The sequence below is a fragment of the Canis lupus genome, chromosome 12, assembly GCF_011100685.1.
Source record: "Canis lupus familiaris isolate Mischka breed German Shepherd chromosome 12, alternate assembly UU_Cfam_GSD_1.0, whole genome shotgun sequence".
NCBI classification, from domain to species: domain Eukaryota; kingdom Metazoa; phylum Chordata; class Mammalia; order Carnivora; family Canidae; genus Canis; species Canis lupus.
Window position 1 is genome coordinate 55,858,549 of NC_049233.1, and position 14,330 is coordinate 55,872,878.

Below are 14,330 nucleotides of genomic sequence, written 5' to 3' on the forward strand. Positions count from 1 at the left end.
CCACTGCCTCTGGCCTCCATTAATTCTGCTGAGAAGCCAGTTGTTGACCTATTGGGGTTGTGAGATAAGTGATGAGTCATCTTTCTCCTGATGCCTTAAATATTTTCTCCTTGCCTTTGACCTTCAGCATTTTTACAGTGATGCATCTTAAAGTGGAACTTTTTGAGTTTACTCTTTTGGAATTAGCTGAGCTTCCTGAATATATAGATAATTGTTTGTTAATAAATTTGGGAAAATTTCAGCCATTATTCAAATACTTTTCCTGCTTTTTTTCTGCCCTCATCTGGCATTACATGTATGATGGTGCACTTAATAGTGGTCCGCATTCCTCTAAAGCTCTGTTCATTTTCCTTCATTTTTTTTTTTTCAGACTGTATCATCTCTAGTCATCTATCTTCAAGTTTGCTAATTCTTTCTTCTGCCAATTCAAATCTATTAATGAGCCCCTCTAGTGAATTTTTCAGTTCAGCTCTTGCACATTTTAATTTCAGAATTTCCATTTTTTAATAATTTGTGTCTCTTTACTTATATCCTCTATTTGATACGACAATGTCATCATACCTTCCTTTATTTTATTAATCATGCTTTTCTTGAGTTCTTTGAACATACTTATAATGGCTACTTTGAAGTCTTTGTGTATTAAATCCAGGTTCTGATTGCGCTCACTGGCAAGTTCTATTGCTTGCTTGCTTTCCAGGACACAGATCATACTTCTCTTTCTTTGCCTGTCTTGTAATTTTTTTGTTGTTGAAAATTGGTCATTGTTTAGTAAAGTCTACTTCTTTCCCTTTCCCCTCTACCTCCCAGGATGAAGCCTCTTGGGTATACTCCCAAGTCTCCATTCTAAGAGTGGTTTTGACAGAGTTCCCTTTGTCCCTTTCTCTGACCACAGTAAGGTGTTAAGCTCCACTGATCAAAGCTGATTACTCTATTGTTTTTACAATGCCCCAAGGGCATAAACTGCTTTATAGACTGATCTAATTAAGCTCCAGCTTTTCTGAAGGGACAATTTCTGTGGTCAGTGTTTGAGATTTGTTCAGATCCAAGGGCTCTTTCCAGCTGTCTCTTTCACCATTCTCTCACCAAACTAGGCAGTCTACAGATTAGTCTATCTACATCCAAAGGCTCTATTATTCTCCTGCCTATTGCCTATCAACACAAACTCCACTGTTCTTGATAGCACCCTTAGGCTTAAACTTTTTTACACTCATTTGCAAATGAAGTTAGTTAGTTCCTTTGGGAGATTCAGAGCTCTCCTTCTATGGTCTGCTTCTCCTCCCTCTGCCTCTTTACCAGGCAAAATTTCAGGGGCATGGCTCTGGTGTTGGGGACAGGGCCAATGGTGCGCACCATTTGTTGAGTGACATACCCACTTTAGGAGCTGAGTACTTATGGAAGGAGAGGTAGCAGCGCCAGGCATCCTCATCTTGCTTCACTTGGCAGGGAATTCACGGCTTTAAGCTGTGGCAAGGATGACTGGTGTCCCACTATTCTCAGTGATATCTTACTCAGTGTACTGCATCCATTCATGAGAGGGGGAAGAGGGAAAGAATGGAGTTCCCACTTCTCAGCCACAATTGCCTGGAATATAACCTCAGCATCATGTAGCTTGGTCAGGATGAGAAATATTTATATCCTGCCTCTCACAGGATGATAGACAGCCCTCCTACTAGGAGCTGGGGAGAGAGAAAGCCCTATGTTCTTGGGCTACCTACCAGTGTGGGAGTAGAGTGTCTGTCTTACTGAGCTGGGGAAAGTGAAGAAAGGAGTGGTCTTTGTTCAAAAACCATAGACTCCTGCTGCTTTACCAAGGAAAAATCTACTAAAGTAGATTTCCGTAAATAAATGTTGCTCCATTTGCTAGATATCCTTAGGACTATTTTCGGAGAATTTAAATGCTTTCTTTTAAATAACTTCCATCAGTTTTGCTGCGGAGTAGGGCGGCAGAGCTCCTTCATGCTAGAAGTGGAACTATTTAAGCTCTTGAGTACAGGTTTTTGAGTGGATGGTATGTTTAAAATGCTCTGGGGCAAATACCTAGGAGTGGACCTGCTGAGTCATTTAGTAACACTAACTTCCTGTGATTTTACAAATTATTCTTTTAAACATTGAGACTACAAGGACAGTGAGAATTTTCTCCCAGCCATGCACACAAATCTGTGTTTAATATTGCTTCCTCAGCTTACAAAGACAGCAATGCAGAGATAGGTAATTCTGTATTCTATCCATCTGGAAAATGTGATTCACTCACTACCTAAGATGTGGGTAGCAAAATTTATCTTCCACAGCCTGGCCTCCTTCCTGATAATTATTACTATTGTCAAATTAAGAGGCTAGCTAAAATTTTATACTGTCTGCTCTGTCTCAACAAATTTTGTATTGTACACCACAATAGGCTTTCAATGAAAGTATGCATAAGTTTTCAATGAGGACAAAATTTCTAAAGAAGACTCTGGGGTGCCATCTGGGTATTTTTCAGTGCAGAGATGCTACTATCCCGTATTCTATATTAACACACCATAACTTTTTTTTTTTTGGTACAATCAAGCCTGGGAGCAGAAAAAAAAAACCCCAATTTTAATTATTAAAATAAATAGAGATTTAAACAAAATATGCATACATTTTGAGATAAAAGAACAAATCCGGGAACCCTGGGTGGCGCAGCGGGTTTAGCGCCTGCCTTTGGCCCAGGGCGCGATCCTGGAGACCCGGGATCGAATCCCACGTCGGGCTCCCGGTGCATGGAGCCTGCTTCTTCCTCTGCCTATGTCTCTGCCTCTCTCTCTCTCTCTCTCTGTGACTATCATAAATAATAAATAAATAAATAAATAAAGTTTAAAAAAAAAAGAACAAATCGAAGAGCTATTTGAGCTTTCAGTTACCACTTTGGGTGCTGCCTTCAGATTCTTCAGGATACACATTGCACTCACTTATCACAGCAGTTAGAAGTACTTAGGTAGATGCATTTGAGAAGTCCTGTCCTGAACAATCACATTATAATGATAACACACACACACACACACTCACATGCACAGCTTCCTATTTACATTAAAAACTCCTTCAGGATAGAACTATGGCTACTATTCTGCATATTCCCAACAAGCTTATTAAAGCATGCTACTCACAGTGGGGATGAAATAAATGATATTTTAAAGAGATCCCTAGCAGTAAGGCTGATGAGACCGAAAACAAAAGGATTACGATCAAAGGATCCTTACAGGTTTGCCCACAAAATCAGCTTAGATATTCTAGCAGAAATCTGACCGGAAGAACTTAACGCTGACCCCTCACCACATGATATGTAAGCTGCATTTAATACTGCTGTCGGATTAAACAAATATTTTTTAAAAGGTTAACAACTCTAATCAAAGGAAGGAGCCCTTAAACAAACTGTTTGCCTTGGGGGAAGAAACAAAACAGAAGTAAACTACACTGAAACATGTCAGGTTTTTAACCATTTTATCATGTCCAACCTCAGCTATCTGCTGGCTGGAGTTTGTTTTTACACAACATATAGAAACTGATATTAAATAAAGAAAAGTTTAACAAATACAGATTCAAACTAACCTTGGGGTTCACTGACCAACACCAAGCATTTTAAGACGCCAGGGAGGAGCAGTTCAACCTCAGAAATGTCTATGTTAGTTTCTTTGAAGAGCTGCAGAATGAAGGCCAGAATAGATGCTAAGCGAGGAGGGAGCAAGGACCCTTTACATTCAAAGTAGGACTTCCTAAAAAGAAGCACAATTTGTTTTTTTTTCTAGTTAATTTTTCAATGAGCAAAATAAAATGTCATACAAGTTTTTGATACTGACAAATTTTAAGCCCCGAATTAATAAAGCACAATTAAAAAATATGTATATTTTACCATGCTATCTTCCAACATAAAATTTTAGGAGCAATGACTACACATCATCCCCACTGTATTATAGGGGTCAGAGTAGAATACAGATACAAACTAAATTTAAAACAATCTGATCTTTAAATGAACTTAATCAAAATCCAAACAAAAACCTAATTGTTAATTTGTTTTTTTTCCTTTCTAATATGAGCCCAATTTCCTCTAACAGCTCCTCAACAATGCAACATTTTCTTTAATGTCAAATTTGCATAAAGAAATCTCTCCTCACATTTATTATTTAGGGATTTGGGAAGGGTCTTATTTTTCCAAATCAATAAGGGGACCGTCCTAGGAATTAGCTTCTCATTCCAGCTTTACCTCTTTCCTTCTCTTTGGAAGTAAAAGAATCAGAGGTAATTTAAGATTTATTAAAGCAAAACAAATTTTAGCATTAGAACTCAACAGAGATCATAAAGGTAATTTATCTTACTCACTTTTATATTGCCACCTCTTAAGCAGGTGTTGGCTCATAATAGGTATTCAGTTATATTTAAGTAAATAAATGAAAGTGGGAATCGCTCAGTTTCTAAAAGGTCTAGACAACATGAGAAATTGTCAAATACAACTAAATCTAAGCTAGACATCCATATGTATCTGCAAAGCAATAAAATTTGCCAAAATCAGCCATGGAAATCATTAAAGATTATAAAGTCTTTAAAGGCAGGAACTATGTCTTCATAATCATTTCTAGTCCATACAGTGGCTTCCAACAAATATGACATCTTAAAACATTCATTCAATCTTTGAGGACAAGGTTTTTTTTGTCTTTTTGTTCACTGTTGAATTCCTAGACTAAACATTTATTGCATACTTAGAGCATAGCAGGTACAAGTGTAAGAATGAAAAGTTAAATAAAATATGGTCTCTGAAGGCAAAGGGATCACTGTTTAGGGGAAAAGTTGGACAAGCAAAAAAAAAAAAAAGGCTATTATAATATAATGTGATAGGTGCTTTGAAGGATAACTCTAGATTTCTCAGGAATTCAGAGGAAGGAGCCTTAACAAAGATGGGGAACTGCAGTAGAGGAGCATGGAATGGAGGGAGGTATAATAGGCAATCTGCTACCTTCCTGAGTAATTAAAAACAGAAAATAGGAACTGTTACATTTTTGGGTCTTCAACTAGAAATCAAGAGAAAAAGTTTTTCTCTGGTAAATAGGAAAGTCAATGAGAGCAGCCAGGATTCTAAGCAGTGGGCTTTAAAACAGTTTTATGACCTTAAAAATTTAATTTCGTTTTGGCACTTGTCATTTGGTTTGTACTACAATTACTTAATGTCTCAAATACAGTGGTAGACTACCATAGTCTTGTTGGAAATTCAGATACAAGTAAGGCCAAAATATTACAGTTCTGTGAAGAGAATCTTTACAGAGCACAAGACTTCAGAAGAAGGCAAAAAGCATCATAGTACATAGAGGTATTAGGTGTAGGTCTTATAAAGTCTAGGCTGAAGTTAGCCCAAAGGAATGACATTTTAATGGAGAAAATGGCATGAAAAAATATGATGTAGGGAAATGTAAAGCATTTGGAAAGGCAATCACTAAACCAGTCTTCATTAAGGTTTGTATATGATTCCATATCTTGTATATTTGGAAAAATTCAGTAACGGATCACAAAGAGCTAAGGAATATGAAATTTATTCCACTAGCAAAAAAGGGACAAATGAAGGTTTGCAGGTAGAGAAGTGTCGTTATGGAATGGACTTTCAAGGAAGGTAATCTAGGGGCACTGTTTAGACTGAACTGGAAGAAAAGCCTAGATACAGTGAAAGTAGTTAAGAGACTCCTACAGTAGTCTAGATATAATGTGATAAGAAAGAGATGTGAAAAGAAAGAAGCAGTCATTTGCCAAAGGATAGCAAAGGAAAGGGAACAAAGAATATAAAGCTTCTAAACCTTAGTAACATAACACTAGGAACACACAAAAACAGAAGACAAAACAGATTTAGATATAGAATTCTGTAATAACTATCAAATCTCATTAAAAACACAGGAAAAAATACTAGGTAAGGATAATACACAGGCACAACCCAGAGATATTGTGAGTTTGGTTGTAAACCCCTGTAATAAAGTGAATGTCACAATAAAACAAGTGAAATGATTTTTTTTTATTTCTCAGTGCATATAAACCTATATTTACACTCTATTGTAGTCTATTAATGTGCAACAGCATTATGTCTAAAAAAATCAATGTATATACCTTAATTTAAAAATACCTTATTGCTAAAAAATTGCTAACCATCATCTGTGCTTTCAGCCAGTTGTAATCCTTGATCACAGACCACCATAACCAATATAATAACAACAAAGTTTGAAATATTGTGAGGACTACCAAAATGTAACACAGAGACATGAAGTGAACAAATAATGTTGGAAAAATGGTGCCAAAACACTTGCTTGATGCAGGGTTGCCACAAACCTTCAGTTTGTAATAAAAAGCATCTGTGAAGTGTAATAAAACAAGGTATAACTGTATATCACCACAGCATGTTAAAGTTTAAAAACTAATTTCATATGAAGCTAAATACTCCATGAAGACAAGGAAAAAATAATTTCTATTACTGAATCTTCCATTGTTGCAGTTAAAAGGTAGCAGAAAACCTAAGAGGTGGTTTCATTTATGGAAACAATAATAAAGTGAAGTTATTAAGACAGAGAGTAGACTAACAGAATTTCTTAGTGCTTCCTTTTTCATGTTAGTATTCATTTTTTCACTTAGATATTACCTTTTAAAAATATAAATAATGTGTTTTCTATACTAGAAAAATATACTTAATGTTTAATAAGAACTAAGAATATATGTATTTTTAGGACATATATAAGGAAAATAATAGCTATGTAGAGAAAACAAGCAATTTAAAGAGCATTGACTCAGATTGCCATGAGCAAAAGTCATTTTAGTAATTCTTAGATAATGTTTCTCAGGGAAAATAAAAGTTTCTAAACTATCAGTGTCCTAAGGGTGGCCAATACTTTGGGGATGCTTTATTTTTTAAATAAAGACGAATACATTATAGATACCATTAAAAAAAAATATTAGGTGTACCTTATGACTTGTATGATGCATTTCTTTAGAGGTGACATAGGTGGAACAGTGGTGGAGTTTCTCAATGCCAACAAAACAGGGTGTTGTCCGAGACCTAAAACATGCGGGGAAGCAGGAAGAAACCGCCCAATGTACTGCTCAATAACACTCCCTAGCAATTGGTTCAAATAGGCATTTGGATTTTGAGATTGACAACACACGATACATATGCCCTACAAGAGAAAAAAGAAGAGAAATAAGGCCAATTAATGTTAAAACAAAATATATATTAAGGAACTTACTAATTTAGTCCCTAGCATTACTATTCATGTCAGAATGTATAATTTAACCACAATCAACAAAGACACGGCCCAACATCAACAGATGATGTTAATATGGGGCTCAGGGAGTTGCTGAGCTTGGGTAGGTAACACCTACACTGTGGTATTTAACCAAACATGCATGCTTTTGGGGTGTACTCAAATGAAGCAGGGGAGAAGTGCAAGAAGATAAAGGAAACTTCCTTCTTCCTCTCATACCTAGAGAACGTGACTACCACAGTCATCAACTACATTTGTGTGTGATTTCAAAACAGTAAAATACATTTTTCAGTCAATTTTTTTTTTTTTTTTGTAGGTACTGGTCATTTATTTGAGTGACACTACAGAATTTATACTAAAAATCTTCCATGATAAGAAATGTGATAAATTTTTAAAAAATTGACAGTAAAGAAATACAGAAGAGCACAATTCTGATTATTGGCAATTTAAGAGTTTCATATGTCAGGCACTGTGCCATGTGCTTTATATCCTTTATTTAATTTAAGTTTCTCAAAAAAACATTGAGTTGGTATTATCAAATCTCTAATTTTATAGCTGAGGAAATTGAGGTTTAGAGAAGAGTTCTGTTGATTTAATCCCTTCCTTTTGTACAGAAGTTACAAAATACTTCCATATGGATTACAGGTGAAATGTATACCAACACCTTGAGAAATATAATTTTTTTCTGCCAATGGTAATAAATACCGCATATTACTAAAATACAGACAATCACCAACATAATGACATATTACATGCTAAAAGTTCACTTATAATTTGGTACTTTGTGATTCATAATGTGTTTTTCTAGAGAAATAATTAGAAATGTTTATGCCTCCATTTTTTATTACAAATGAAAGATTATTCGTAATATAAGCACAAAGCTGTTAAGATACTATCAAATAACAACTGGAAAAAGAAAAGCAATGAACTCCTCCTACCCAGTTTCTTCAATGTTTCTATTTAAAAGAAAGCACATTATTAGAAGATGAATAAATGGATATGTTCTAAAAACTCTAAAGAGGACAGCTGAGTATCTGTAAGAAATTAAAGGTATAGCTCTGTCAATTCTGCCAAATGGATAAATTCACCAAATTTTTCAATTTACTACTTACAAAATTCTAAGAATTCTTGTTTTGTTTTGTTTTGTTTTCCTTTTTTAAAAATTAGGATCCACTTCCAACATGGGGCTTGAACTCACAACTCTGAAATCAAGAGTCCCATGCTCTATGGACTGAGCCAGCCAGAGCCAGCCAGGTGCCCTTAGTAAGAATTCTTATACTATTTTGGCTTAAGAAGGTCACAGAGAGGGCAGCCTGGGTGGCTCAGTGGTTTAGCGCCACCTTCAGCCCAGGGTGTGATCCTGGAGTCCCGGATGGAGTCCCATGTCAGGCTCCCTGCATGGAGCTTGCTTCTCCCTCTGCCTGTGTCTCTGCCTGTGTCTCTGCCTCTCTCTCTCTGTGTCTCTCATGAATAAATAAAATCTTAAAAGAAAGAAAAAGAAAAAAAAAAAAAAAAGAAGGCCACAGAGAACACACTTTTCAGACTCTCCTGCTGCCCAAGGTTCCTCCCCACACATATTCCCTAGTTGGCAACACTTCATCTTTCTGCCAGCAAACATGCTAAACTTTATCATGTTACTATCAATACAGAATTGAAAAGCCAACTTAAAATTTCTTAGAAACTGTAAAAATCTGTTTAAAAAATCCATCTGTGGGAAAGACTGCTTACCACTTAATCAAATTCCATTCTCCTTTTTTTCCTCAACTTTATTGCTGAACCCCAAATTAAGAAGCACTCATCTTCAGTATGAGACACTAATAAATAACAAAGTACACTTCCAACTCTGTGGTTTCCCTTGAATGACAGATCAATATTTCCAAGTGCCTACCTAGATACTGCATAGCACCTCAAATGAAAGCCATTTAGAAATCAATTATTACCTTCATCCCTACATCTCCAGAACTGCCCTGTTAGTTAGCAACACTGCTATCTGCATAAGCAGCCACTTTAGCATCTAGGAAGTATTCTATTTCTTTCTGTTGCTCCACAACATTCACTCAGCAAGTATTTTTAATCAGATCTCCTAATTTTTTCTGCAATATGCTGTGTGAGTTCTATACCCACCACTGGCTTAGTTCAAAACTTTCAGACAATGAACTACTACTCACTGCCTTCCAAGTCTCCTATCTAACTCCCACACCAACTACTTAGATGTTGCCACCAGAAGAATCACCTCTCTAAAATGTAATATGATATGTCACTCCCACTCCCCTACTCAAAATCCATCAAAATCCATCAACAATGCATTCAAATCCCCATGTAAACGAACAAGTCCAAACCTCTTAAGTGTGCCACATTAAAGCCTTCCATTACATGGCTCCTCCTATATGAGTGTTCAACCACAACAGAATTATTTGCTCTTCCCCAGGGTGTCATACTTTCTTATACCTCATGCCTTTTTCCTGCTGTTCCCTCTGACAAGACTGGTCCTTCAACTCTTACCCACTCCGCTCCTTTACAACTAATCTCCTTTACAGTATCTTCTCTCATGTCTCTTCATCTCTGTCTGGCTAGCAGACAGCTGAGGCCTCTAAGGGCAAATACGGAGCCTACTACTGTGTCTGTTAGTCAGCCTTCTGTCTCAGCTTTATTTGCTTCTTGGGAGATTTTGCCTCTTCCATCTTTGTTTTCATAGCCAAACATAAAAGGAATTTAAAACTTGTTCAACAGAAATGCCACATGTGCAAATATATATTGAGATTAAAATGTATGGTTTTCAAATCATTAGCTTAGGAACTGTTTTAAGGCTAAGTTTCATTTTTTTTTTTTTTAAACTTGCAAGCAACAACACTTACTATACCTGGAGATACAAAGGAAGACTCTTTTGAATTGCAGTCAACATAGGTGCAGGCAGCTCCTTCTCTTGCTGTAGGACTGTATGTGGCAGCAATAAACAATCTATGATCCGGAATAGTAGTTTCTGGGCTTTAGAGGTGGCAAAGATCTGTGCCCATGATTTAACAAGAATTCCTGGCAAAGAAGAAGAGTAACAGCAGGTATGGTTACCTTCCAACCAGAGAGTTTTGCCATTCCACCATAACATTTATATTTAAAGTACATAAGACCAAGTTACAGTAGGCAATAAAAATAAACATGTATTACAGTCAAAAGACTGATGTCCTATCATTTATTTCACTAAAGAGACTATTTTTTTCTCAGAATTCTGGGCTAAGAAAAATGTACATTTCCTAAACAACTGGCATATAGTACATATACAGTCAAATGGACAATGTGATTTGGCTATACATTATGTGAATATACAGATCAAATCAGATCTCCCTTTTGCTTTGGCTGTTAGGAAACTCAGAGGCAAATTTATAACCCAACTTTAAGAACACAATTAAGACCATGCATTATGCTTTTATGTGTACTCACTTTTCCTGGGCTTTGTCATGTAGTTACTTCACGTTTACTTCTTTGGTACCTTTATCTTACATAAAATTTTATGGCTGTCTCAACACAGTTTGCAACACAAAAAGATATAACTAAATTTAATTGTTAAAGTAGGGAAAAAGGATTAGCTGTAATACCTTAAAGCAATCATGCAACCTCCCTGAACTTCACTTTTTATAACTTTCCATTGTTTAACACACACAGTGAGTTTAAATTTTGATTCTGAAAGAAGAGAAGCAGACTTCTTCAGTACATGAAATATATTATGATTTCCTTCATGCTAGGAGTCAGTTGCTATATTTGATGATAGTGGAGCTAAACAAATGAGCAGCCTTTGTTTAATAAAGTAATTAAGAGGGACACCTGGGTAGCTAAGTGGTTGAGAGTCTGGCTTTGGCTTAGGCAGTGATCCCAGGGTCCTGGGACAGAGTCCCACATCAGGCTCCTTGCAGGGAGCCTGCTTCTCCCTCTGCCTATGTCTCTGCCTCTCTCTGTCTTTCATGAATAAATAAAATCTTTAAAACAAACAAACAAACAAATACATAAAGTAATTAAGAGCAGATATCTAGTTCTCATTAGGGTATATTTCTGCTACCGAGGTCTTCTTTACTGGAAAAATTATTTATTTATTTATTTATTTTATTTGAAAAATGAATTTAAAAGGAGATCATTAAGTGCTTGCCCAAATTGCATTGTGGTACATGTACTGCATAAACTTTTATATTTTATTCCATCTTAGAAAGCAGAAGGATACAATTCAAAGCTATTTCCATAAAACAAAAAGTTTAAAATTCAAGCTCTAAAGGAAAACAAAAATACTCTTATAGAAGAGTATATTGATGTTAAAAGAAAAAAGCCCAACCAATAATCACTTCTAAGAACAACAAACAGCAACATTAATCTTCTGTTGTAAAAGGAAATACAATAATCAATCATAAAGAAACACAATGCTCACTTAGCAGTATTTTAAATAATGCTTGCTTGCTCCTCATTTTTCCAGTAGGAGGAAAACTGGAGAATGACAGCAATGTAAGAAGAACTCACATCCTAAGTAACATTAATATGCCCGTAAAGGGAACTGCCATCACCAATGACATTTGAAATGATTCATATCACTCTTAGGTGTCACACAGGAATTGACTTATAAAGAGCAAGGCTCTTCCAACCAAAAATGCATCATCTACCCTCATATTTCATCTTCTGCAATGGTTAATACACTTTGCTGAAGATCTTAAGTTTTAGGAGTTCATAGAAGGTAGAGGCAATCCATTTGTTTTACTGCCAAATCAGAACCCTAGGTTGTTGTTGTTTTTAAAGATTTATTTATTTGAGAGAGAGAGAGAGAGCATGCATGAGCACAGGGGAGGGGCAGAGGGAGCAAGAGAATCTTAAGCAGACTCCGTGCTGAGCAAGGAGCCCGAAGTATGGTTCGATCCCAGACCCCTTAGATCATGACCTGAGCCAAAATCAAAAGTCAGATACTCAAGTGACTGAGCTGCACAGAACCCTATTTTTAAAGTTTCAGTGAAGAACATTTAAAAGTGTGTGGTATTAAAAATGCAAAGAGAAAGAAAATTTTTAAGTAAAAAACTTTGAGAAAGATATAAATGCATAGTATAGCTTTGTAAAAAATCAAGTCTTTTACCTGGCTATAAACATATCATTTATATGTAACTGATGATGCTGAAAATGCAGAAAAATTGTGGAGAGCATACTTGTACAACTGGAAGAGAGCTGCACTGTAAGAGTTCTTATGTGTTTACTTATTTTCTATTCTATGCATATACTATGCCTTAAAAAAAAAAAAAGAGGATTGGGATCATGTACAATAGGCATTTAAAAATGTATGTATAGTTAGAAAGTATCTTTGCTCACTTAGGAACATTAAAAGATAAATTCTGTACTATTAGCTAGGTTTATAAAATCATTATATTCAAGAAATATTTAGTATATGCCATCTCCCATACTGGTGAAACTCTTCAACTGATGTATCCCCAGTTCCCAATCGAGTACCTAATACATAACTCAGGAAATGTTCTTATTTGTTCAAAACACAACATGACAATGGGAATAAAAAGTTAAAAAAATATGGCCACTATCACAAGTGAGTTTAAAATTTAGTAGGGGAGTGCTAAGTACACAAATAATTATAAAAGCTGGCAAACCATGAGAAATGTCTTAAGAGATGGACAGATGAAGCATAATCAGGGAAACCAAGTCTACCCAGGAGTGTGGAAAACATAGAAGATTTGTGTTGGGCACTGAGGGTCATGGCCAAATTTCACTTACAAAGAAAAAAAAAGAATGACTAAAGAGAGAAGAAATGACCAAAAGAAAAACATGGGATGGAAAAGAGATATAAAGAGTGAGAAAAACCACAAAAAATGAGAAAGAGTAGGAAAGCTGAAGATACTACTCATGACTCAATCCTTTCTCAGAAATTATTGAGTTACAAAGTAAAATTGGGGATCCCTGGGTGGCTCAGCGATTTAGTGCCTGCCTTCAGCCCAAGGTGTGATCCTGGAGTCCTGGGATCGAGTCCCATGTCGGGCTCCCTGCATGGAGCCTGCTTCTCCCTCTGCCTGTGTCTCTGCCTCTCTCTTTCTCTGTGTCTCTCATGAATAAATAAATAAAATCTTTAAAAACAAAACACAACAACAAAAAAAAAAGTAAAATCCCAGATGCCCTAATCTTTTTTTTTTTTTTAAAGATTTATTTTTATTTATTGATGATAGACAGAGAGAGAGAGAGAGAGAGAGGGAGCGAGAGAGAGAGGGAGAGGCAGGAGGAGGAAGAAGAAGGCTCCATGCCGGGAGCCTGATGTGGGACTCAATCCCGGGATTCCAGGATCGTGCCCTGGGCCAAAGGCAGGCGCTAAACCGCTGAGCCACCCAGGGATCCCCGCAGATGCCCTAATCTTAAGTGTGATTTTATCAACAGTTTGTACCTTCCACTAGCCATCTTGTAAGCGGACAGCAGAGGTATCCCCAGTTAGGAACTGGCCAGGTAGATAAAACACAGTTTTTGTGGTTAACTCCTTCTCTCAAGTGAATAGGATAACCCAAATCCACATACTTAAAAGAAGGTTTGAACCCTTAAAAGTTTATACTTGCTCTTCCTCTATTTTGTTCTGAGCCTTTTACATAAAGACAATAAATTATCTGTTAATTTCTAACACATAAATGGGGAACACTGTATCAATATATTCTGTCCCCAGTCTCTGAGATTTAGACAAAAGGAAAGAATACAGATCTACCTCCCATTAAGTCAAAACTCAACTATGTAACTAAACAAAGAAGGTCCTCAATTTTTTATGAGGAGAATTTTATCCTCGGTCTACATATCACCAATCTGAATATGATTTTGCAATTATGATGATCATATGTTTTGTGAAATAAAGACATATTCTGAAATCACACATTTAGCTGGGCAAAAATCTAACAGAGACTAATAAATTATGAGCCTGAACACTGAAATACTTATTCATCTACATTTTACTACATTAAATTTCTAAGAAATTATCACTTACATTTTTCTCTAAAATTAAGATGCTTGTACTGCTACTATAGCTTTCACTACATTTCAACATCATCCATATTTACACATTTTTGCATTCTTTTATCCTTCACAACA

The 14,330-nt window shown here is 36.1% G+C and overlaps 1 protein-coding gene across 4 annotated transcripts in view; it reads right to left on the reverse strand.

Annotated features, from left to right (window-relative positions):
- MMS22L (MMS22 like, DNA repair protein) overlaps positions 1-14,330 on the reverse strand; it is a 129,234-nt gene that overhangs the window by 12,950 nt on the left and 101,954 nt on the right. For all 4 annotated transcript variants that reach the window (XR_005368040.1, XM_038554766.1, XM_038554764.1 and 1 more), the window contains exons 20-22: positions 10,105-10,274; positions 6,946-7,157; positions 3,568-3,731 (exon numbers count right to left, since the gene is read on the reverse strand). Coding sequence is in view for 3 of the 4 variants with exons in the window: in XM_038554766.1 (XP_038410694.1) it covers positions 3,568-3,731; positions 6,946-7,157; positions 10,105-10,274 (546 nt within the window). In the remaining variant the exon portion in view is untranslated. The remainder of the gene's footprint in view (positions 1-3,567; positions 3,732-6,945; positions 7,158-10,104; positions 10,275-14,330) is intronic.